At 43.3% G+C, this 27552-nt stretch overlaps 1 protein-coding gene across 3 annotated transcripts in view; it reads right to left on the bottom strand.

The window, feature by feature from the left end:
* The window catches only part of ATP8A2 (ATPase phospholipid transporting 8A2), a 1056467-nt gene that overhangs the window by 40884 nt on the left and 988031 nt on the right, over positions 1-27552 (bottom strand). For all 3 annotated transcript variants that reach the window (XM_069759054.1, XM_069759055.1, XM_069759056.1), the window contains 2 exons: positions 20547-20635; positions 8046-8150 (listed from right to left, as the gene is read on the bottom strand). In XM_069759054.1, the coding sequence (XP_069615155.1) occupies positions 8046-8150; positions 20547-20635 (194 nt within the window). The remainder of the gene's footprint in view (positions 1-8045; positions 8151-20546; positions 20636-27552) is intronic.

Here is a 27552-nt window from a genome sequence, read left to right as displayed (position 1 = left end):
CACAGGTCTTATCTCTACCATAAATTGTATGCATGGCACTTTGTATTATTATACTGCCTTGTTCCCATCTGGACTCCTTGACAGTTGTCATTGTGTTGTATATGAGTATTAACGAGCAGTGTCGAAATGGGGTGCCAAAGGCCCACCAGGAAAATTGACTTTGTGGGGCCCACTTTTCACCTGCATGCAAATATTACACTGCCCTCGTTCACAAATATACTTATATCTCTATATACGGTAATAATAAACTGGGTAGTTTGGTAAATGAATGATGAGATGCTGCTTTTTTCTGTACAGAGTGAATCAAGTAAATTATGCCAAGTACGGCCTGTACAATGGGGTTGGTGGCCTAGATCTGCACAGGGGCCCACCGGAGGATTCCTCTGCTCCCCATGGGCCAGTCCGAGCCTGCTAATGAGTTATTTTACCAGCAGTTTACTATTGGACTAGATGTTACAACAAGCACATCCTAAAAAAAAGTACTCCAGTGTTATTTTTATTTCCCCCTCTGTTAGCAATTAGTAATGTGTGTGCACATTGGGATCTAAGAGTTAGGGTTTCTCCTTGTGGAGTGTGAGATGCCAGGTCTGACATGCCAGTATGAGGAGACTGAAAAGCCTTGCATTCTCCTCTGGGACATTAAATCTGCAAATTGTCTCAACAGAGAGGATGAGGACTTGAGCTCTAGTGCCACCTATTGGAAGTAGCAATCCTATAATGAGCCTTGCAATATGACGTAGGATAAAAGCCAAATCAGAATCTCAGAGTGCAGATTAAAATACTTAAAAATATTTACCGTTTTTTTATTTCTTCCTTGTTAGCAATCGTTAATGTGAGTGTAGTGAGTGCATTAACATACTTACCCATTGCTGTCATCTGCCGTTTACAGCGCTGCTTTGGACCCACTCCTGTATAGTCTGATAGCAGCATTGTTTTACCAGGTCACATTCTGAATTATTAGTTCATTTCTTAATGTCAGTCTATAAGATCCCGGTCCTATGTTTCATAGACTAAAAATGACTTCTGGTCCACACAGGCAAACAGGAGACTCTCTGTGGTTACAAGATGTAGAAGAGGACTAGAACAGCGTTGGAAACGGCAGAAGACAGCAATGGGTAAGTATTTTAATGCATTCACTATACTCACACTACCAATTGCTAACAAAGGAGGAAATAAAAAACTTTGGACGCTCCTTCAAAGTTTAAATGTGCCAGGATTTAGCAATTTATCCTTAAATGGTTCCCAACTGGGACATTTATGGGGCATTATCAATAGTGTCTTATTGTGCACAGTCAGGAATGAAGAGGTTGATTGTATATGAGTGTCTTTGGTGGGATTTGCACCCAGGAACTCAGTGCTGCAAGTCTGCAGTACTAATCACTGAGCCACCATGTTGCCACGAAGTGGAAGCCATGCATCTAAATAATGTGGCCAAGGCAAATGTCCCTTCTGGCACCTAGCACATGGGGCACACGTCCCTAGAGCCCACTAGTTACAATTTTGATTTATTTTTATATTACACTCTTCTTAATGACTATTGATTGGCAACGGAAGAATGGAATGGAGATACACAGTGCATCAGAGAGATTAACATTTGGAGCACGAGTGAACAGAATTTCTGATATCAACTGATAATTTAAAAAAATAATAGTATTATATGATCGAATTACTTCCTGACAAACATTAAATTAAAGCGAACCAGTCATTTCACACAAAACCTGTAGAAAAGCTTGGTCTTAGGCTGCCGTCACACTAGCAGTGTTTGATCTTTCTGTTATTCCTGTATACATCTGCACAAACAGAATGGCAGGAACAGAGAGACAAAAAAACGACCCTACTTCCTGCAATTCGTTTCAGCATCTCTGCTGCTGTGGATGGATGACACTTAACAACAGGCAGTAGACAGCAAGTCTTCTTCTTCTTTCTTTATTTTTTTTATATAGCGCTAACATATTACGCAGCGCTTTACAGACATTATCATCACTGTCCCCAATGGGGCTCACAATCTAAATCCCCTATCAGTATGTCTTTGGAATGTGGGAGGAAACCGGAGTACCCGGAGGAAACCCACGCAAACACGGAGAGAACATACAAACTCTTTGCAGATATTGTTCTAGGTGGGATAGCAAGTCAGACATAAGGACGATACCTCGTGGCTTGAAGTTGGGAATGATTTTTCTGGGGTGAGGCTACATTCTTTTATCCATGTGAGTGCTACTGTCTATCCATCCGTGAAAAACAATGATGGTAAAAACGGACACACTGATGACCACACTGATGCACAACACTAATGACACCGGTACCTGTTTAAATATGGAAGTGCAGCAAAAACCTGATACCTGCGTTTTTCCAGCGTTTTTTGAACCACATGGGTAAAACATACTGCAATAATTCTGAATGAAGTTACAAGCTGCATTTTTCCAAAAACGCAGCTCTTTGATAAAACAGTGAGGAAAAAAACCCAAAGGTGTGTGATTGAGATTTCTGAAATCTCATAGACTTTGCTGGTACTGTGAAATGTAGCCAAAAATTTGCATTAAAGAACAGCAAAAAAAAAAAGCTGCAAAAACGCAACTTGTGAACATGAGCTAATACTTTTCCACTCCTGAACATGTGAACGTGGCCTTATGTAAAGTGCGTTGCAGATTACATCATATTTATCACATAATCTATCAGAAGTTGTCTAAGGGTACCGTCACACTATAACATTTCGATCGCTACGACGGTACGATTCGTGACGTTCCAGCGATATCGTTACGATATCGCTGTGTCTGACACGCAGCAGCGATCAGGGATCCTGCTGAGAATCGTACGTCGTAGCAGATCGTATGGAACTTTCTTTCATCGCTGGATCTCCCGCTGTCATCGCTAGATCGGTGTGTGTGACACCGATCTAGCGATCTAGTGATGCGATCCAGCGATGCGTTCGCTTGTAACCAGGGTAAACATCGGGTAACTAAGCGCAGGACCGCGCTTAGTTACCCGATGTTTACCCTGGTTACAAGCGTTAAACTAAAAAAAAAACAAACAGCACATACTTACATTCTGGTGTCCGTCAGGTCCCTTGCCGTCTGCTTCCCGCACTGTGACTGCCGGCCGTAAAGTGAAAGCAGAGCACAGCGGCTGAATGTAAGTATGTGCTGTTTGTTTTTTTTTAGTTTAACGCTTGTAACCAGGGTAAACATCGGGTAACTAAGCGCGGTCCTGCGCTTAGTTACCCGATGTTTACCCTGGTTACCCAGGGACCTCGGCATCGTTGGTCGCTGGAGAGCTGTCTGTGTGACAGCTCCCCAGCGACCACACTACGATTTACCTACGATCACGGCCAGGTCATATCGCTGGTCGTGATCGTAGGTAAATCGTATAGTGTGACGGTACCCTTAGTGTACAGAAACCAAGTGAATAAATGGCCGCACATTAATATCACTACAATGTGAATAATGCTATGGATTTTACATATTATCTATTGTTATATATTTTATCTGTAATCCACCAACTAAGAATGTGACGTCAGATATTACACGATTAGTGAACTCATGAGCGGTTCTGACAAATGGTAGATAATGAATGACGTTACAATCTGTTGTTTTCCAGCCACATGTCATAAAGGGGTAACTCTTAAGGTACCGTCACACCCAGCGACACTGCAGCGATATGGACAACGAGCCGATCGCTGCAGCGTCGCTGTTTAGGTCGCTGTAGAGACGTCAAACACAGCAGCTCCAGAACGATGCAGGAGCGATCCAGTGACGTAACGGCGACTCACTTATCGTTGTAGCTGGTTGTTAGCTCCATGTAAAACATTGCAGGCATCGTTGCTTTTGCTGTCAAACAAGACGATACACGCCGACCTGACGACGAAATAAAGTTCTGGACTTCTAGCTCTAACCAGCGATATCACAGCGGGATCCAGATCGCTGCTGCGTGTCAAACACAACGAGATCGTTAACCAGGACGCTGCAACTTCACGGATCGTTGTCGTTCTCGTTGTAAAGTTGCTGAGTGTGAAGGTACCTTTAGGCCACGTTCACATTATCAGTATTTGGTGCGTTTTTTACCTCAGAATTTGTAAGCCAAAACCAGGAGGAGTGACAGGTATTTGGCTTAGAAATACTGAGGTAAAAAAAACCTCTCCAAATACTGAATGTGCAAACGTGGCCTGAGTTAGAAGCGGACATGGAAATAACTGTCCCTGCAGGGAAGGTTCTCCTAAAACTGAAACAAGAAGATTCTGGTTACTAAAACATTTCTGAGAAAGCGACCAGTGAGTGGCAGGAGGTACTTGGCTGGGCAGCATGGCGGCTATTGCACAGATAAACACACTCCATGAGAACAGTGGGGGGTGCCGATTGGAAACACAAACAAGCTTTAGAGCCAAAACCCCACTTCACTACCCATCTACTGAAGCCTGAGAAGACCCTCCCCGGAGACATGCACAATTGAGGAAGGTGTGAAAGGGCCAAGATGCAAGCAGAAGAGATGAAAGAGAGCACTCAGGAGGCCACACCATGGCACACACTGCAAACTCTGCAATATTTAAGCACTCCACCATTATCTAGATCACAGTGGGACCACCCAGTGAAATCTGGCAGTAATTAGGAAGGGGTTGTTGGTGGGAAACAGAACAGAGGTGGTGGGCTGCTTACATCATATATATGCATGCCTTGTGAAGGTAATCTGCATGAGGGAACATAAATGAAAGTCTGCGTTGAGAATACAACTGAAAGAAAAAAATCTAACAGAAAAACATTGAACATGATAATTTGGGTTATTCGTACAGAGGCCAGACATAATATGGCTCAATGATACACAACCGCAGAGGTTCATCCAGTGCAAGGATAGGAGTGCAGGCAAGTGATCCGCTCCTGAACTCATGGAAGTGTGGGCTCCAAACATCATGTCATTACAAGGAGCTGAACCTTTGCTGTCTGGGGGAATTCACTTGTAGTTTGTTTATGGATTGATTGCCCCTAGTAGCTAATTCCATATTGGGTCCATACTGAACATCGTTTTATCTATTGCTTCTAAACTTCTAAAAAGAATGCGTCATCAGAAAATGGCCTCTTGTTTAAGTCATGCATTTGTGTTAAATAGATTTTATAAAATACAGTCATGGCCAAAAGTATCAACACCCCTGCAATTCTGTCAGATAATACTCAGTTTCTTCCTGAAAATGAGTGCAATCACAAATTCTTTGGCATTATTATCTTCATTTAATTTGTCTTAAATGAAAAAAAACACAAAAAGAATTTTCCTAAAGCCAAATTGGATATAATTCCACACCAAACATAAAAAAAGGGGTGGACAAAAGTATTGGCACCGTTCAAAAAATCATGTGATGCTTCCCTAATTTGTGTAATTAACAGCACCTGTAACTTACCTGTGGCACCTAACAGGTGTTGGCAATAGCTAAATCACACTTGCAGCCAGTTGACATGGATTAAAGTTGACTCAACCGCTGTCCTGTGTCCTTGTCTGTACCACATTGAGCATGGATAAAAGAAAGAAGACCAAAGAACTGTCTGAGGACTTGAGAAACCAAATTGTGAGGAAGCATGAGCAATCTCAAGGGTACAAGTCCATCTCCAAAGACCTGAATGTTCCTGTGTCTACCGTGCGCAGTGTCATCAAGAAGTTTAAAGCCCATGGCACTGTGGCTAACCTCCCTAGATGTGGACGGAAAAGAAAAATTGACAAGAGATTTCAACGCAAGATTGTGCGGATGTTGGATAAAGAACCTAGACTAACATCCAAACAAGTTCAAGCTGCCCTGCAGTCCGAGGATACAACAGTGTCAACCCGTACTATCTGTCGGCGTCTGAATGAAAAGGGACTGTATGGTAGAAGACCCAGGAAGACCCCACTTCTTACCCCGAGACATAAAAAAGCCAGGCTGGAGTTTGCCAAAACTAACCTGAAAAAGCCTAAAAAGTTTTGGAAGAATGTTCTCTGGTCAGATGAGACAAAAGTAGAGCTTTTTGGGCAAAGGCATCAACATAGAGTTTACAGGAGAAAAAAAGAGGCATTCAAAGAAAAGAACACGGTCCCTACAGTCAAACATGGCAGAGGTTCCCTGATGTTTTGGGGTTGCTTTGCTGCCTCTGGCACTGGACTGCTTGACCGTGTGCATGGCATTATGAAGTCTGAAGACTACCAACAAATTTTGCAGCATAATGTAGGGCCCAGTGTGAGAAAGCTGGGTCTCCCTCAGAGGTCATGGGTCTTCCAGCAGGACAATGACCCAAAACACACTTCAAAAAGCACTAGAAAATGGTTTGAAAGAAAGCACTGGAGACTTCTAAGGTGGCCAGCAATGAGTCCAGACCTGAATCCCATAGAACACCTGTGGAGAGATCTAAAAATGGCAGTTTGGAGAAGGCACCCTTCAAATATCAGGGACCTGGAGCAGTTTGCCAAAGAAGAATGGTCTAAAATTCCAGCAGAGCATTGTAAGTAACTCATTGATGGTTACCGGAAGCGGTTGGTCGCAGTTATTTTGGCTAAAGGTTGTGCAACCAAGTATTAGGCTGAGGGTGCCAATACTTTTGTCTGGCCCATTTTTGGAGTTTTGTGTGAAATGATCAATGTTTTGCTTTTTGCTTCATTCTCTTTTGTGTTTTTTTCATTTAAGAGTCAAGACAAATTAAATGAAGATAATAATACCAAAGAATTTGTGATTGCAATCATTTTCAGGAAGAAACTGAGTATTAGTGTTAATACTTTTGGCCATGACTGTATATATTTTAGCAATGTTTTTTTCCCCAATATTATATTCTTTATCAAAAATAAAAAATAGAAATGTTGCAATTTTCACACTGTGCACTGGGACTTTTTTAGGGTATGTGCACACGTTGCAAATTTGGCAGCGGATTTGGCCCTGCGGATCCGCAGCACTTTTCCATGCGTTGTACAGTACCATGTAAACCTATGGAAAACCAAATCTGCAGTGCACATGCTGCGGAAAATTACGCGGTTTATTTTCCGTAGCATGTCAATTCTTTGTGTAGATTCCGCAGCATTTTACACCTATTCCACAATAGGAACCCGCAGGTGTAAAAATGCAGGTGAAATCCGCACAAAATCTGCAGATAATCTGCAATGGAATCCGCAACGTGTGCCCATATCCTTAGACTTCCTGGCTTTACATGAATTGTACATATACATTAACCACAACGATCAGACCCCGACCCCATCTTGTGTACTACATCTAATGAGTGTGTGCAAAGGTCATTGTGAAGGGAAGGAGCAGGGTCAGATGTGACATGATCGATTGTGATCAGTGGATTCTGCGCTATCAGCTGTTTAGACAGGTGTTTCGTGTCACACTGGTGGACACTGCCACTGTGCAAGAACAGTATATGGGCCCTTTGCAGTGCAATAATTGCTTAGAATGCAAAATTCCACCTGCTTACCTCTTGTGCCTGCCTGCCAGTGCACAGATTGCACCACAAATAATATGTCAGCCCCTGACCTGTCATTGCAATCATGTCTCTGATGATAATAAAACTGCTGAAAACACTTCTTGAAAGTCTAAAATAATCCCAGGAGACAGTGCAAAAATTGCAAGTTTACTTATTTTGTTATGTTTTGCACTAGCTCCTGTGTAGTAGTGTTAATTGGAAGGGTTCTGGGTCCTCCATGATCGCTGACACCAAGGGATAGAAGCTCTCAACTTATCCTCCAGGTTGAACAGAGCGGCATGTGAACCACAATGACCCCCAGAAATTTTAGGGAAATTTCTAGCCATTCATATGAAATAACCCAGGGCACACCATATTAAACGGTAAACTAGGCTGTGATTGGACGCTTTCTTCAATGATTACTCGTATAAATGTACTTCCATAATTCGTGCAAATAATGGGATTACTCACTTGCACAGGGAATGTCCAGGATAAAGTAAGTAGGCAAACTTGCTGTGCGTTAACCATTGCCGTCAATTATTTAAGTACAAACTCAGTGACCGGCCTCCTTTGTGGATCACTTTACTGCATGCTGCTAATGTACAAAAAGTAAAAATAGAAAGGATGGAAATACAGGGATTTTACCTTTTTCCGTTGGAGTCACGAAGTGCTGCTTTGCTCATCTCCCTGGACCTGGTCTCGATCTCCTGGACTTGTTCTAACAGTGTTTTATTACAGCTGTGCTTGACTCTGCAAATATAAAGCAAACAACCAATGAGAAATGTTATGGATATTATCTGAGAAGTCCTGCACCTCTGTGTGTGAAGGCCAGGAACAGAAGAATCAGAGATCCAAACCTTCATGGGCACAATATAAAAATATCTGACTAATAATAAAACATTCTCCCTTCATTTTGGCAGGATTGGTCAACTAGAGGTATAAACTAAAGATCATAAGTCCCAATGAAAAATCTTTAACAAGGTCCCACCTAAAATAACCTTTTTCTTCTCATGAGCAGAGATGGCTTTAAGATCATTTAGACCCTGTGTGTAACTGTTAATTCTGCACCCTCTGTCTAGCCCTGAGACCAACTAATAAGGGTAAAACAAACCATACATAAAATGGCTGCCAGTTAAATTATGGTTTAGGCCAATCACGCGACTAGCATCCATCTCTTCAGGCTCTCCCATATGCAGGACGGCCCATTCAGCTGAGCACTCCCATGTTCTCTATGATGGGACAATATGATCATCAGTCTGAAATCAGACATGCTGGATCAATATTTCTGCCAACAAATTGTCCGGGGCTCCCATGCACATTAGCGTGTCGGTCGAACCCATCATTATTGGTGGGTTTGGACCGACATTAGTCTAATATTGGGGGCTTGAGGCCTCTTTATTGTTCAATGATGCCAGGGAATAGTAGGATCACTCATGATGGATTTTAACCTGTCCAATCCTTTGTTGCTCTGGTAAATAGGCCTCTCCCCTCTAAATCAAACCTGAATAATCTGTAGTAGGGGGTAGGGAGAGTCAGCCAGCAGTTGCCTTTTTATGACAAGCTTTGAATCACTGTTAAAGGGTTGTCTGGGATTTTTATATTGATGGCATATCCTTAGGATAATCAATATTAAATTGGTGAGGGTGCGACACATGGTACCCCGCCAATCAGCTGTTCCCAATACTGGTGGTGGCCAGGTGTGCTCAGGACGTGGCTCAGGATGTGAGCAGATCCTTCTGCCGCCAGCATCAGGAACAGCTGATTGGCTGGGTGGCCTGGTGTTGTACTCTCGGACAACTCCTTTAAAGTATGCTGTGATAGTCGGTGAACAAGAATAATAATAATAATATAATAATAATTTTTATTTATATAGCGCCAACATATTCCGCAGCGCTTTACAAATTATAGAGGGGACTTGTACAGACAATAGACATTACAGCATAACAGAAATACAGTTCAAAACAGATACCAGGAGGAGTGAGGGCCCTGCTCGCAAACTTACAGACTATGAGGAAAAGGGGAGACACGAGGTGGATGGTAACAATTGCTTTCGTTATTCGGACCAGCTATAGTGTAAGGCTCAGGTGTTCATGTAAAGCTGCATGAACCAGTTAACTGCCTAAGTATGTAGCAGTACAGACACAGAGGGCTAATACTGCATAAAGTGTATGAGAACATGATGCGAGGAACCTTTTTTTTTTTTTTTTTTTATTATAAATAGGCCACACAGGGATCGTTAGGTTAATGCATTGAGGCGGTAGGCCAGTCTGAACAAATGAGTTTTTAGGGCACGCTTAAAACTGTGGGGAAGAATTCACAAGAACGATGAACGAATAAAGCTTATTTGTTATCTGACTGGTTAATGTATGTCAGCATTCCAATCATCGTTGTCATCAGCCCATTGCCCAGTGTAAATATGAGATGTGCTACTGGATCGCCCCCCAAGGCCAGTGGGGTACTCGGTACAGAGTCCTTCGGTTCACAGGGGGATGTCACGGTGGCTGATCCAGTCCGTGGCCCTGGGACGTCCATGTAAAAGGGAAAGGTCTTTAAGGGGAATGTTCGTGACGCTACCTGTGGTATTTGGTCAGGGTGACCGACGCTGCTTTAACCCCTTCATGACCCCGGGATTTTCCGTTTTTCCGTGTTCGTTTTTTGCTCCCCTCCTTCCCAGAGCCATAACTTTTTTATTTTTCCATCTATATGGCCATGTGAGGGCTTATTTTTTGCGAAACAAGTTGTACTTTTGAATGACATCATTGGTTTTAGCATGTCGTGTACTAGAAAACAGGAAAATGGGGAAAAAATTCCAAGTGCGGTGAAATTGCAAAAAAAGTGCAGTCCCACACTTGTTTTTTGATTGGCTTTTTTGCTAGCTTCACTAAATGCTAAAACTGACCTGCCATTATGATTCTCCAGGTCATTACGAGTTCATAGACACCAAACATGTCTAGGTTCTCTTTTATCTAAGTGGTGAAAAAAATTCCAAACTTTGCTAAAAAAAAAAAAAAAAAATTGCTGCATTTTCCGATACCTGTAGCGTCTCCATTTTTAATGTTTTGGGTCGGCTGAGAGCTTATTTTTTGCGTGCCAAGCTGGCGTTTTTAATGATACTATTTCGGTGCAGATACGTTCTTTTGATCGCTCGTTATTGCATTTTAATGCAATGTCGCGGCGACCAAAAAAAACGTAATTCTGGTGTTTTGAATTTTTTTCTCGCTACGCTGTTTAGCGATCAGGTTAATGCTTTTTTTATTGATAGATCGCGCGATTCTAAATCTGGCGATACCAAATATGTGTAGGTTTGATTTTTTTTTTTATTGATTTACTTTGAATGCGGCGAAAGGGGGGTGATTTAAACTTTTATTTTTTTTTATTTTTTTCACATTTTTTGTTACTTTTTTTTTTTTACTTTTGCCATGCTTCAATAGCCTCCATAGAAGGCTAGAAGCTGGCACAACTCGATCGCCTGTGCTACATAGCAGCGATCATCAGATCGCTGCTATGCAGCAGAAATGCAGGTGTGCTATGAGAGCCGACCACAGGGTGGCGCTCACAGCTAGCCGGGATCAGTAATCATAGAGGTCTCAAGGACCTCTATGGTTACTATACAGAAGCATCGCTGACCCCCGATCATGTGACGGGGGTCAGCGATGCGCTAATTTCCGGCCGCCCGGCCAGAAGCACCGGTTAAATGCCGCTGTCAGCGTTTGACAGAGGCATTTAACTAGTGAATCACGATTTCACCCGCCGCTATTGCGGGCACATGTCAGCTGTTCAAAACAGCTGACATGCCCCGGCTTTGATGCGGGCTCACCGCCGGAGCCCTGCATCAAAGCGCGGTATCTGACCTCAGACGTACTATCCCGGCCGAGGTCAGAAAGAGGTTAAGGGGTTCGCTGGGGTGATGTTATGGCAGCTAGATGGTATACTTTCCCACAGGTGAAGTGTGTCCCCAGGGTTTCCCGGTGTGTAGATGGTGTGTAGATGGTACTATGGTGAATGGCGCGGTGAAGAATGAGGACACAAGGCTGCAGTCTCTTTACCTTTACTGAAGACTTCAGCATCCACAGTCCAGGGAACCAGATCGCAAGGCAGGCAGAGTCTGGCCAGTTTGGAGGCAAATCCAGAGTTCCCTTGTCCAGGTGGAAATCAGTAGCCTTCCCTTGCGCTCCGGTGGTGTAGTCCCTTACTGCCTATGGCTTCACATAAGGGTCTCACAGATGCTCTCTCTGTCCCCCATATAGGATAGGACAATACCCGAATGACTGGTGACTTGAGCCTGTTTATAGGGTCTCTTTGATATCCCGGCTCTGTGGGTGTCACCATGCCTCCTGGGTGTAAGTGCGGACAGGTAACCTGCAATTAGCTGTCCTGCCGGTCTCTGAAATAAGGCGTAGAGGTCCTTACTCCCTCGGTGTTGTGGCTACCGGGATTTTGTGCCTCAGAAGGACACAGCTTGAGCGGGGATGGTCCCCTTCTGGTATCCTCTCCTTTGCTTGGACTTCCTTCACGCTCGCTGCAATACAGTTCTGCCTTTCAATGTCTCTTTCTGGGAGCTGCAGCTCTGAGGGCATGCACAGCTCCTTTAACCTTCCATCCTCCTCAGACTCTGGTCTGGAACTGACTAACTTTCCCTACAGACCACCAGTTATATATACCATATATTATATACCAGGAGCTCCCCCTGGTGGTCTGGAGTGTGAAATGTGTTGCATGTTTGTGATACCTGGATGCAGTTATCCTTCTTTGCCTCCAAACGTAGCATCACTCTCCCCGAGAGGAAAGCAATACCACTGCGACAACCAGGACCCTGGGGCGCCGCACTACCAGCAACAATCATGATATATTGGGAAGGAACAATCATTTTATCAATTGTTTATATGGTTGATTTTTGCTGATTTATGGGCTATAATCAGACAGTCTAAATGAAATGTTCAGCTGGCTGTCCATCTTAGTCAAATACGTCGACAGGTATCTATCACGACCTCTCAACATACAAGCATGCTCAGTTTGTATGGATGTGCTATCAGTGGGGAAAAAGTAGTATGCTCCTGTCAGACACAGATATCTCTATTGAGAATGAAAAGATGGGGCTTATTAAATCCTAAAGCCTAATTTTTCTGATCTTCTGTTGTTGGGGAAAATTCGGGAACTGCTGTCATAGGTGTGACAGTCGTTCTGTATCCGGCAGTGAAAGGTCATTGCGCTTGGCCCTGCAAGCACCACCTTGATCTTTTTACCTCTCTTGTATAGTGATATCCTTCTCCCTTTTAGACCTAGAAGTGACCTCCACCTTCTGCTGTTAATTTACACACCTTTGCTGGATGTTTATATACCTTTAGTCTCTTCAGAAAGGCGTTATTGATAGCTCTATTTCCCCTCTTCAGGCTTGGAATGCTAGTAGTCGACTAGTGTCTTCTTGGAGTTCTCTTGGATAATTGTTGGCATGATCTTTATTGAGTCTTCTCAAGCTAAGTGTATGCCCTTGTTTGTTTATCCGTGTTGTCTTTAGTTGTAGTTGGGGCTGACTAGTGCTCACCATGCCCCCCCTATATTGTGTCTATTGCTGGGGGGCAGTCAGGGTTTAGGCTAGTGCTCGGCAATAGGTGCGGAACCTATTTAGGGACTTTAGGGGAGTCAGGGAGTTGCCAGTTCTACCTAGGGGTCTCCAATTCCCTCTTCCCTAGCGTTTGGGCTTCCCCACCCTCTTCCTGTTGTTGTGCACTTAGTCCTTTCCTCACCCCACGTGACAACTGCCCTGTATATTAGATGGTTGGTCAGTCCTGCTGAAATCTGCAGGTTTGTCTGATGTTACTCTAATGTGTATGGCTGTTTTCCCACTTCTGCAACATTTTAATTTTATTGGGTGACAGCTGCATTTAGCTCATACTATTCCTCTGGACTGTACTTTTCAGCTCATAATACTGGATATTTGTGAGTATGAACTGTATAAAGTGGTGTTTTTTTTATTATGGTACCCAGACCAAATGATCATCATCTGAGAAGACATAGGTCATCTTAATATCATGGAGGTCCAAATCTTCTGACCCAGCGTTGACCCAAGTCAAGAGCTCAGAAGTTCGCCACAATTATACACTTTTAAAGTAAAGTTTTTAGATTTCTCATTGAAATGACAAAATCTCAACGTCGCACAAAATGCTGTAACCAAAAACATATTCTCAACTGAAAAGTCGAGACGCAAGGAAAGGCAGAAATAAAATAATTGAGACGCTCAGCACTGAGAGCATCACTTCACAAACAAGGATCCCATCTACAGGGAATGACATTCCCTTCAATTATTGACGGTGAGAAATTCTACAGGAGCAGCGCCAGAAGCAGGAGGTGTAATTGTGCCTTCCAACGCTCTCCGTTATGTCAGAACATATGAATTGAAGTGGAGCATGCCCCAGATTTATTTATTCAGACAGGCGCCAGGGATGTCAAATCACAAAAAAAAGCTAATCAGATAATAGAACAATCACCATCCACCAGGGTGTCCTAAAATAAGCTCAGCAGGCTACATGGTAGATAGTTATGGAATGCCAGAAAAGTACTACTAGATCAACAATGTCTCTGTGCACTGCGAGGGGGTACAAAACCAACATAAGGAAGACATTACAAAAATATGACAGTAACAATAGTGTAAGAAACAGGGAGAATATGACTATATTTATGACTATATTTAACACACGTCAATTATTTGGATGCAAACAGGAAAGATGATAAAGTAGAGGGTAGAACATGACAAAATGTGGAAAAAGAGAATCCAAGCCGTTACACATCTGCTTGTCCATTATCATTATTTATTTCCCCGATGTAATACATATATAAAGCAGGCAGACACTTAGAGGAGCTGTCTGGTGAAAACAAGTTATCACCTATCAATAGGATATTTGATATCTTATTGAACGGTGGGGGTCCGACTGCACCCACTGGCAGAATTAGGAATTTTTATCCCCAATGGGGCACTTTTATCCCGGTTAGAATGGAGCGGTCGGGCACATACCTGACCACCACTACATTAATTCCCTATGGGGCTGATGGTAAGAGCCAAATGCAGTGATTGGCAGCCGCATAGAGGATGAAAAGAGCATCGGTTGAGCATGTGCACTGTTACTCTATTTTAACAGGGATAAAAGTGGCCCAATGGGAACGGGTCTAGATGCTGGATTAATATATCACTAGTCCTATGAATTAGAAATAATTTGTTTCTACTTGACAATTCCTTTAATTCAGCTTTGGAGATATGGACTTAAGGGACCTTAAATTTAAGGCATTAAGAGGACCTACAGGGAAGAGGTATCCTAGAAATCACCTGGCTATCTATGGCTGTCTCATAAAGAATAAAATAAACTGTATTTGAACGCCATGTTAATCAAAAGGCGGACAGAAGACTACCATTCCAAATCGGTCTGAACCTCAGTGGTTGGACCCCCATCAGTTTAGAGGATAGATGTCAAACTCAGGCCCGCAGGAAAAATCTGGCCCAAAGTTTAATTATATATGTCCCACAAGAAAATGCCAAATGTCTACTATAGTTGGCCCACCGGTAGACATCACATGCACCGCCAATACAGCAAATCCCGCGTTTCCGGTCTTCTGCGCTCCCTGATAACTACAAGGCTGTTTACAACACACCCTGCGGTAACGCGCTCCCCAGCTATGATGCACTTCCTGACCGGCGTTCACCTGAGATGGAAGTTCCCACCTCTTCGCCCTACATCAGCACATACTCCCTTGGTGCTCTGCCATACATCTCAGTGCGTAGAGTGCCTACTACCCTGTATTTCCTCTAGGAGCTGGGCACAGCAGTCTAAACAGCCTATTGTTTCTTTATACAAAGAAATGAATGGTACTCTGAATCTGCAGCCTGCGTTCTTCCCCTCCATCCATCCCCTCAGCTTGTTAACCTACAGAGGACAAATTAGCAGAAAGACAGGGGGAAGCGCATAATGTAGGATCACACTACACATATGTAGTATTCCTTGTGACACGCACATTGGGTCACATGTTTTCACCTACTCTATGGCTTAAAGGATACTGGTACCCCTGTGGATATTTATGTATACAAGGGCCTAGGTTTACCAGTTTTTGCTTTTTTCTATGCTCACGTGTTATGAACTGTTGACCATTGACCCTTTCATGAGTCTTTCCACATGACTTAGAAAAAAAAGCCAAACCAGACACTTCATTTGCAGACATGTGTTTCGGGTGTTTGCCCCTCATTAGTGCAAAGCAAGAGGTCTGAATTGGCTGGGTGAGAGACCTCTTCCGACAGTGTTTAAGGGGGAATGTTTCTCCTTCTCGAGAGTTCAAAGCCTGTCTGCAGATGAGCATTGCATGGACTAAGTCTTCTTACACTGGATTGACAATCTCCATAAGGAAAAACGTTCCCCCTTAGACCTCAAACTTTTTTGGGGAAAATACATCAAGTGTACAAAGACTCAATATTCACAGTGTTGTCCCATATTTTTCAAGTCTTTTGCAATTCACCCTAGCAGTTGGATATCAACTTCCGGCCCAACTCCAAACCTATGACAGCCCATTCTTGTCTGATCAGGGCTTGGGCTTTATCACAATATCTGTGTTTTTTGTTTGTCCTCCCGCTTTTTGAAACTTGACCACAGGTTGTCAATGGGATTGATATCTGGGGAATTTCATTGCAATGGACCCACCCCCCCCAAAAAAAAAAAAAAAACCAAACAAAACAAAACAAAAAAAAAACTTTGGGGCAAAAAAAAGAGTTAAAAAAATTACACTACAACGTTTTTAGGCTAAGTTCACACTAGGCGTTTTTGCTGCTTTTTTATGCTAATTTTCAGCTGTGTTTTACAGTACCAGTAAAGCTCAAGATATTTCAGAAATCTCATGCACACAGCTTTTTTTTTTTTCTTGTCATCACTATTTTGTGCTTCGCATGTTTTTTTGGGCATAGAGCATGTCGCTTCTTTCAGCGTTTTTTTCAGAGTTTTTCACCTATTGACTTGAATGGGTGGTGAAAAAAACGCACTAAAAATGCACCAAAAACACAGGTTGTGCGGTGTTTTTTTTTTTTGCCAAAACCTCATTCTATAGAATAGGATTTTTTTCAACACTAAACTTTATCAGCATTTACAAGAGACAAATCTAGCGCTGCCAATACCGTTCCAAAAAATGCACAAAAAAGCCAAAAAAAAACATAAGAAAAAAAACAAGGAAAACATGCTTTTTTTCTGCAGCTTCTTTCCTGCAGAAAAAAAAAAACGCTGAAAAAAAGCTTAGTGTGAATGTACCCTAAGAAATGAAATATTTTAGAAAAAAAGGTTGAAATATTGTTGCAAATTATCAAGGAACAAATGTCCATAAATTGAGAACAGAACAAACTTATGTTCTTTACATAAAATCCCAGGTTTGTAAATGGTGGTAAAATCTTCCTGCTAATGTTGTGTGTACCCCCCACTATGCGGTGTGTTTATTCTCCCGTGGATTACAGCAGTGCACATACTAACAGGCAGTGGTAGCAGAAGTGTTTGGGGTCACCCAGGCTCAGTTATGTTATTATTACCCTGACAACCTCCTAATCCTGCTGGGTGCAACTGGTGATTTGTGGAGAACTTCCTACCAAGCCTGAGAAGATACTGAACAAATCCATCACAATCGGCTTTGTTGTCTAATGGCTTGAGTAAGCTTGTTACATCAATTAGTTGGGAAGTGTTATGGAAACTTTGCTTAAAAGGGCATTTATTCTGACAGCGCTAGACTAAGCTATGATAAGTCACATTTATACGCCTCAGCTGTAGGGTCCATGGGTGTTTCGTTTTCACGCCAAATTCTGTTCCATTGTTTCTCTTATTGGATATTTCTTGCAGATGTGTAAATATGTAATGTTTTGCACATGTAGAATGTTTCTTTCACAATGTCATATGGACAGTTTACTGCACAATGTTTATTTGTGGTTAATATATTAATAAAATTAATACAATTTCTCCTCCGGTTTGACAATGGTTATATTAGATTTCGTCTTAGAGGGACTCCAGCTGTCTTCTATAGGCCTTGCAATAATACAATGGCCAACAGGGAAATTAGAAACGAACAAGAGATTTTTTTTTTCACCAGATTCATATCGAAAAACGTTTTGAAAAGTCACAATTGTGTTGGACAATGCGAGGTTGCGTAAAAAAAATAAAAAATGGTGTTTTCACGCCATTCTGGTTCCAGCACCAACAAAGTTGGCAGAGTTGGGATGGGACGGGACGGGGGCTCATCAAATTCAGTGTTCGCTATGCTAAAAATTTTACTCCAGCAGGGGCTGGAGTAACATTCGTGGCGAGGCGCCCAAAGCGGCACATGCCACTATGTGCCTCACCTGATTCATTAAGAGGCCTCATTCAATCAGGAGTGTCCCATCCAACAAGCTCCATCATCAAGACCGGTGAGAAAATCGCCAGTCTTGGTAAATTGACCCCTAAGTATAAGGACTAGTATCAGCGGTGGTGATCAGCAGCCTGGGATTAGTCTGAACATAGTATAGACATCTAGGGCAATAAAGGAATAATAAGTAAACTCATGTTGCTCCAGGGGATTCTATCAAAAATGATGAAATGAAATGTTTAATTTTGCCAACCCAACTAAATTGATAACAAAACCTTTACATTTTTCTTCCAAATAAAATTGTGGCTTCTAAAACATCAATAGATATGCACACATTTAAACCTATAGTAATATAGTCATTAACCATGATATACCTGATAATAATTGTATGTAAAAAAATATTGTATGTCAAAAATATCAATCTTTATTGAGTATATCTTACAATAAATAATATCACATAACAAAATTATGTGAGACACACAGGAGACAGAGACAAAAGGACTAAAAACACCAAGAATAAGAGCCTATATATGACGAAGACAAAGCCTATCGTGCAAAACGCGCGTCGAGGTGCTTGGCAGCACTTCTATAAGATATTCTACACTATATGGCAGGTTACTTGTCTTCTAATATTGACTAAATCTTATCTGATCAATGGTCATATATAGGCCCTTGTTATAGATATGTGGCTTCATACACTGAGGTTCCTTGTGGATACCATCACAAGGACTCACAGGGGTGATACTTTCCTTATGCAGCCTTGCTGTTTTTAGTCCTTTTGTCTCTGTCTCCTGTGTGTCTCACATAATTTTGTTATATGATATTATTTGTTGTAAGATATACTCAATAAAGATTGATATTTTTGACATAGATATATCTTATCTACTATTCATCTTTTGTTGCTTCTGGTGAGTTATATAGTCTTTTACCAACTAGATTGATAAGTCTGCAGTCACTACATGTGACCGCAGACTAATGAATCCCCCCAGCATACGCACTGTGCACTGCGAGGATTCACCGGTTTCTGAGCCAGGACTGGCAGGTACGTTAGCGTCCTCCCGGCCAGAGCCCGTCTAGTCGGAGCGGCCTCGTTCCATACACGTGACGTATGTCGATTAACACAATTAACCTGCGGACACAGAGTTCTGGTGGAAATAATCGTCACAGTAATACGGTTTTGCCTCTCTACATACGATTTCTGATCAGTAACTACAAGGAGCAGAGAGATTGTTCTTCACTGATCAGACAGACTGTGGAGTAGGCAGATTTGTAGGAACAGATGTGCCCCTCCATTGTCTCCTTGCATCTGCACAGTTTAATGGGCTGACAGTTGTGCGGACTTCTTAGCTGCGCCTGGGAGCATCTGTCTGTAGGAACAGTCACTTACTGCTGGGTTCAGATAAATTAGCAAATACGTGGCTGTACCATCAAATGGTATGCACTTTCAATTAAAATGTTTTACTATTTTACTATTTGTTTTAATGCTTCAAAATCAGTCTACTCATGGAACCTGCAATGATAGTGACATTTCCACCTGAATAATCTGAACACTGAATGGCAATCATCATCTAAATTAAGGCTAAAGCAAAATTACTTCCCCTTTATTTGAGATGTGTAGGAGGATTCAATGTAATGAGAGTTATGGGACTTCCCAAAAATCTAACTAAAGACAATACAGACATTCACACAGAATTTATTTTTGTTTATTTGCTTCCTTAATGCAAAAGTAAGCAACTTTCTCAATAGCATAAAAAAAAAAAAATCTGTTACAACTTTTGCTTCTGGTTCTAACTGCTTTCCTTACACCTTCTCTATGTGTTAGAGATAGCAGGAGGGAGGGGGTTGGACACAGATCTTCACAGCATGGAGAGGAGAGAAAGTATCTCGGGGAGGGCAGAAAAAACAGGCTATATAGAACAGGAGACATAAGCAGTGACGTCACCGCTGTGCTCTGCTATACGGCCGGCCGGCGCTGACACAGTGCAGGGAAGCTGACGCCGGGGGACGTGACAGACATCGGAATGTGAGTATGTAGTGTTTTTTTTTTTTTTTTTTACTTTTACAATGGTAACCAGGGTAAATATCGGGTTACTAAGCGCGGCCCTGCGCTTAGTAACCCGATGTTTACCCTGGTTACCCGGGGACTTCGGCATCGTTGAAGACAGTTTCAATGATGCCGAAGTCTTTCCCCTGATCGTTGGTCGCAGGAGAGAGCTGTCTGTGTGACAGCTCCCCAGCGACCACACAACGACTTACCAACGATCACGGCCAGGTCGTATCGCTGGTCGTGATCGTTGGTAAGTCGTTTAGTGTAACGGTACCTTTAGATTGTATTTGTATGGAAGGGGTTAGGGGACAGGTGACCAACAGCTATCTAAGTCGGGAGATAATATGGTTGCCCTTACAGCCCCTTTAGGATTATGTAGCATCCTTCTCACTTGCCAGGACCTTGTAGTTTATCTTTCCTAATCTGCAGACTTTCTGAAATTGTTCAGAATCCTCCTCAATTGTCATAACACCCTTTAAGAGTGGTACAATCAAAACAATACAGAGGAGGGGATGTGAGGGGTATGAAGCTGCAGTCCAGAGGGCGTGGCAATATTAGTTATTTCTCAGTTTTCCCAAAGACAGATATAAAGTAACTATTGGGCCAGCAGAAGTCTATTGATAACCTGAAGTAGTTCAATTTAAATACTTTTATGTAATGGCATAATTAAAATAACTCTGCACTGATAATAATAATACTAATAATAGAGAATTCAAACTGTATAATACAAATTTGTTGTGACTTACGCTCTCCATACTACATCCCGTATGAGACAAGCACCAGGCACCAGTAGTAATCCAAGCCAGAAGTATCCGCACTGCAGCACCATCCCAGCCTGGAATAAAGGGACAGTCGGAAAGTCAATAACTGCATAAATATCACACTAAAGCCCCAAACTTTCTGTAATAAACTTTCTTCAAGAATACAAGGAAATTGGCGCAAATTAATTGGTGACACAAAAACAATTACAAAATGTAATCATTCATAGCGGCCAACGGAACCAGAGTAATTCCATAAGTAATTCAGACCTAGATAAACTGGTAAGCTGTTCAGTGAGATGGCTCTAAATGACCTATGAAGAACAAAATACTTAAATGAAAAGTTGTTTATTTTGTATTTTTTGGATAGCACCCTTTTCAGAATGAAGGGGCCCTGGATTAATAAAATCATGAGATCGCTTTCCTATTACATTATAGACTCTGTGAGAGAGATCTCAGATTATTTTCTACTAAGAGTTCAACTATGTGAACAGACTTTAAAGGGAATCTGTCACCAGATTTTTGCCCCATCATCAGCACTTCCACTTCCCCGTCCCTTACCACACACCTTACGTATTTACTAATTGCTAGGTCTCTCGAAACCAAGTTTCCTTTATTAATTGAAACTAAAAAATTTTAATGAACAAAAAAAATTGGTAAACTGTAGCAGGCCAAGTGGTTTTTAAAATTTTTAAAACCACCGCAATATTAGACATAGCAGGTTAAATTGTATGAATGAAATTAGTCAATTTTTGGAACCCCAAAATTTAGTCAACTGTAGCAGGCCAAGTGGTTTTTGAAAATTTTAAACCACTGTAACGTTACACAGACCACATTAAACTGTATGGATGACTAACTGAATCCAGAATTTTTTTTTTAGACTTTTGTGGAGTTTTATACACCACCATAATGTAATACAAACCACGTTACATTAAACTGTATGGATAACTAAATGAATTGAGAATTTTTTTTTATACTTTTCTTTGGAGGTTTATATACCACCGTAATGTAACACTAACCACGTTAAACTGTATGAATGACTAATTGAATCCAGTAATTTTTTTTACTTTGTTTGGAGTTTTATATGCCACCGTAATGTAATAATAATCATGTTAAATTGTATCGATGACTAACTGAAACCAGAAAAAAATTTTGAATGTTTTTTAAGAAGTTGTATATACCGCTGTAATGTAACAATAAGCAGCGAGTTAAAATCTATGGATGACTAATTGAACCAAAAAATAAAATTAAACTTTTTGGGGAGTTTTCTATACCACTGGAATGTGACACTAACCATGTTAAACTGTATGGATGACTTATTGAATCCAGAAAAATAGTTTGAACTTTTTTTTAAGTTTTATATACCACAGTAATGTAACACTAACCACGCTAAACTCTATGGATGAGTAATTAAATCCAGAATACACTTTTTTTTTGTTTTATATATCACCGTAGCACTAAGCACCTTAAACCGTATCAATGACAATATAGTCAATTTTTTCACCCCGCCAAAAAAAAGAATGTGGTCACGTTCAGCAGCTAGGTATTTAGCAACAAACAGCAAAGCCATCAGATTGCCTAGAGGCTGTATTCTCCCACTCTCCTTGCTTCTGCAACTATTCCTAGAATAAATGTAGAATGTATCTGATACAAACAGCAAAGCACAGCATTAGCCCTTAGAAAGAGTGTTAGTATGATGGTTCAGAATTAGCACCAGTATCAACGCTACAGGACTCTTATTAGTTAAACTGTGCAAAGGCCTGTACAAACACTCTCTCCCTCCAATCACAACTGTCCATGAGCTGTGAAATGGCGCCAGTGAGCTGAGTGTGGCAGCGGCTGTCAGTTTATAGCCTCTGATGAGGTAATATGGCCAGCCAATCACAGTAATGCTACTACCAAGATGGCTATGGCATTACAGTGACTGGCAGGCAAACCCTGCATGTTTATTGGCTGTGTAATAGGCGACAAACATGTGATGAGCAAGTGTACTCGTTGCTCGGGTTTTCCCAAGCACGCTCGGGTGGTCTCCGGGTATTTATCACTGCTTGGAAATGTAGTTTTCCTTGCCGCAACTGAAAGAATTACAGCTACTAGCCAGCTAGATTACATGTGGGGATTCCCTAGCAATCAGGCAACCCCCACATGTACTCATGCTAGGTAGTAGCTGTAAATCCTTCAACTAAGGCGATGAAAACTAAATCTCTATGAACACTAACAAATACTCGGAGACCACCCCCCGAGCGTCCTCGGGAAAACCTGAGCAATGAGTACACTCGCTCATCACTAGTTAAGACCTTCAAATTTCCAAAAATTTGACAAGAATTTGATTTGCATTAAACCGATTCACTTCTCTAGTATCAACACATACAGTATGTGTCCCACTATTGGTGAGAGTCTTTAATTGAGTAAGGGCTCCCTCCCACAAAATTGGCATAAAGTTCGGTACAAGCTTGTCCCAGCTCCAGGCTTGAATACCATTTCTAACAGAGGCACAACTGCCTAGGTGCGTGTTTCGTACTGATTTTGGCATAGAGTTCTCCAGTGCACCCCTTATTAAATGTCCACTACTCAGACAACCCATTCTCAACTATTATATTTCTCCCCATGTAAAAGAATATCTGTTATTTTCACCTCCGGTGCAGGTAACTTTCCAGCAATGTCGGCACCTGCTCTCCACATGAACCTTGCAGCCAATCAGTAACCGCATCACTCTCATTTCCTTGGGACGAAACTGACACTCAGAAACAGTGAGAGCGCAGACTGCACATCGCTTTACATTCATCATCATCACTGTCCCCATTGGGGCTCACAATCTACATTCCCTGTATGGTCTTTGGAGTGTGGGAGGAAACCGGAGAACCCAGAGGAAACCCAGCAAACACGGGGAGAACATACAAACTCCTTGCAGATGTTGCCCTTGGTGGGATTTCAACCTAGGACCCCAGCGCTGCAAGGCTGCAGTTCTAATCACATAGGAAAAATATGGTGATTGGGAAGGGGTTGCCAAAGTAATGGACAAACCCTTTAATGAATCAGGGCTAATATAACTTTTTTTTAATGGAGAATGTATTAGTCCTACAGCTTCTGAGACACAGAATATTTTTTGACATCTGAAGGCAAAAGTTTCCAGTCCATTATGTCCTCCCCTGTTCTGAATGTGTTCGTAAACTTCATTAGTTAGGTAAAAGTCAGGAGGTCTGTAGCCACAACACACTGCTGGTTTATTTATGGGCGGCAGAGCAATAATTGAGTCATGCTTAGTACTTTTGGAGATGACAAAGGGCAGGTGGTCCAACCTCATTTATCAGTTGTTAGGTGTTAAATCCTTGGGCTGTTGTCAAAGTGTCAAGATGGTTGTAAAATTTTTGCTGCGCTGTCAGCTGAAATCTCAGACTGTCAGTTTTGTTTGACTCCCCAAGGTACATAAAATAAACAGGCCACTCCAGGGTTGATTTTGGATTGTTCTATTTCCTACTTGTGGAATTAGGAAAATTGCCGCATACTGGCATAGATTTATTTTTGCCTCAAGGTACAAGGGAAATGTTTAAAACTTTGTTAGTCTTTTTCTAATTATATCACCTTTTACAAGACGACTACTAACCTGAGCTTGGATTTGTTTCAGAAACTACACTAAAAAAGAACCAGTCACCATGAAAATGCTGTCCAATCTACCAATATCTTGTTTTAATACAGGCCGAGCTGAACAAATCGATGTTTCGGTCACCTGGTAAGGTGGATCCTCCGAGCCCCCGGAGTTGGTGTAGTAGGCAGGTAAGGCATTTAGGAAAAAATGACTAAAAGCACTGGAGGCCGCAGGCAGACAGGACAGCAGAAAGCCGGTATGGAGCAGGTACTAGAAGCACTGGAGGCCGCAGGCAGACAGGACAGCAGAAAGCCGGTATGGAGCAGGTACTAAAAGCACTGGAGGTCGCAGGCAGACAGGACAGCAGAAAGCCGGTATGGAGCAGGTACTAAAAGCACTGGAGGTCGCAGGCAGACAGGAAAGCAGAAAGCCGGTATGGAGCAGGTACTAGAAGCACTGGAGGCCCCAGGCAGACAGGACAGCAGAAAGCCGGTATGGAGCAGGTACTAGAAGCACTGGGGGCCGCAGGCAGACAGGACAGCAGAAAGCCGGTATGGAGCAGGTACTAGAAGCACTGGAGGCCACAGGCAGACAGGACAGCAGAAAGCCGGTATGGAGCAGGTACTAGAAGCACTGGAGGCCGCAGGAAGACAGGACACCAGAAAGCCGGTATGGAGCAGGTACTAGAAGCACTGGAGGCTGCAGGCAGATAGGACACCAGAAAGCCGGTATGGAGCAGGTACTAGAAGCACTGGGGGCCGCAGGCAGACAGGACACCAGAAAGCCGGTATGGAGCAGGTACTAGAAGCACTGGAGGCCGCAGGCAGACAGGACACCGAAAAGCAGGTATAGAGCATGTACTAGAAGCAATGGAGGCTGCAGGCATACAGGACACCAGAAAGCAGGTATGGAGCAGGTACTAGAAGCACTTGAGGCCGCAGGCAGACGGGACACCAGAAAGCCGGTATTGAGCAGGTACTAGAAGCACTGGAGGCCGCAGACAGACAGGACAGCAGAAAGCCAGTATGGAGCAGGTACTAGAAGCACTGGAGGCCACAGGCAGACAGGACACCGAAAAGCAGGTATAGAGCATGTACTAGAAGCAATGGAGGCTGCAGGCATACAGGACACCAGAAAGCAGGTATGGAGCAGGTACTAGAAGCACTGGAGGCTGCAAGCAGACAGGACACAAGAAAGCAGGTATGGAGCAGGTACTAGAAGCACTGGAGGCCGCAGGCAGACAGGACACCAGAAAGTCGGTATGGAGCAGGTACTAGAAGCACTGGAGGCCGCAGGCAGACAGGACACCGAAAAGCAGGTATAGAGCATGTACTAGAAGCAATGGAGGCTGCAGGCATAAAGGACACCAGAAAGCAGGTATGGAGCAGGTACTAGAAGCACTGGAGGCTGCAAGCAGACAGGACACAAGAAAGCAGGTATGGAGCAGGTACTAGAAGCACTGGAGGCCACAGGCAGACAGAACACCAGAAAGCAGGTATAGAGCAGGTATGAAAAGCACTGGAGGCTGCAGGCAGACAGGACACTGGAAATTATGTATGGAGCAGGTACTAGAAACACTGGAAGCCACAGGCAGACAGGAAACAGCAAAGCAGATGCGAAGCAGGTACTAGAAGCACCGAAGGCCGTAGGCAGACCGAATACAGGAAAACTTAGTCTTCATCTTAGTCTTAATACCAAGATGTAACATGTGTGTATCTTAGTGAGTCTAGGCCTAGTCTTAGGGTGATCAATGAGTGGAACAGGCTGCCACGAGAGGTGGTGAGTTCTCCTTCACTGGAAGTCTTCAGACAGAGGCTGGACAGACATCTGTCTGGGATGATTTAGTGAATCCTGCTTTGAGCAGGGGGTTTGACCAGATGACCCAGGAGGTCCCTTCTAACTCTAACATTCTATGATCACAGGGGAGCACACTGGGGCCACATGCAAAGTCAGACATGGAGAACAACAGAGTTCAGAGGACTGGGGTGAAGGGAGCAGAGCCTGGACCTGGGACAGGTGTGTAACAATTGATATATAGTTTATGTACAGCATAACTTGTGTTTTATTTGTGGGCTACCATTAGGAGTCCAGTGGGCGGTCCCAATCAATAACGGACATCGCATAGAACTTCATAAAAGGAAGTTTGCCAGTAATTGAATAGCAAGACACAATGGATTTCTAAATTGTCTTTCTCCCCAATCCCTCCATCCACAAGTATGCTCAATTTGGCAGAGCATTCATATGTTCTGTATGAAGGGCCACCATCAGGGCATTACTGCCCTGACTGGCGTATGGGGCCCGATCAGCAGAGGGGGCCCGCATCGGCCCACATCTCTTTTGTTGATCAGGCCCCAGAGGCAGGTTCTGCCGGGGCAGTAACTGAACCTGCGTCCGAGACACAGGTTCAGTTACTCTATTGCTGTGCGGACTCGCACGGCAATAGTTAAAGCCGCCAGCCAATCGGAGGCTGGCAGCTGACGTCAGCACGAACGTTGCCGGCGTATGACATCATTGTCAGTCGCCAGCAAGTGCGCACTTGAAACGCCTGGAGGGATCATCACCACAGGAGCACGACAAGGTAAGAAGAAAGTTTTTTATTTTTATTAAAAGTGGCCTAGGGCAGAATGGAGACACGGGGGCAGGATGGGAGACAAAGGTCAGAATGGAGACAGTGGGCAGGACTGGAGACACGGGAGCAGAATGGAGAAATGGGGGCAGGATGGGAAACATGGGGCAGGATGGAGACACGGGGCCAGAATGGAGATGGGGCAGGATTGGAGACACAGGGGAAGGATTGGAGACAAGGGGGGCAGAATGGAGACACGGGGCAAAATGGAGAAGGGGCAGAATGGGAGACACGGGGCAAAATGGAGACATGAAGGCAGGATGGGAGACACGGGGTCAGGATGGGAGACACGGAGGCAGGATGGAGACAAGGGGCAGAATGGAGACAAGGGGCAGAATGGAGACGGGGAGAATTAGAGACACGGGGCAGGATTGGAGACACGGAGGCAGGATGGAGACAAGGTGCAGAATGGAGACAAGGGGCAGAATGGAGATGGGGGAGGATTAGAGACACGGGGCAGGATTGGAGACACGGAGGCAGGATGGAGACAAGGAGCAGAATGGAGAAAAGGGGCAGAATGGAGACAGGGCAGGATTGGAGACACAGGGGTAGAATGGAGATGGGGCAGAATAGGAGACACAGGGGCAGGATAGAGACATGGGGCAGAATGGGAGACACGGGGGCAGGATGGGAGACACGGGGACAGGATGAAGACATGGGGCAGAATGGGAGACACGGGGGCAGGATGGGAGACACGGGGACAGGATGAAGACATGGGGCAGAATGGGAGACACGGGGGCAGGATGGAGACATGGAGCAGAATGGGAGACACGGGGGCAGGA

Source organism: Ranitomeya imitator, chromosome 3 (genome assembly GCF_032444005.1).
Source record: "Ranitomeya imitator isolate aRanImi1 chromosome 3, aRanImi1.pri, whole genome shotgun sequence".
NCBI classification, from domain to species: Eukaryota; Metazoa; Chordata; class Amphibia; order Anura; family Dendrobatidae; genus Ranitomeya; species Ranitomeya imitator.
This window is presented reverse-complemented; position numbering and strand designations above follow the sequence as displayed.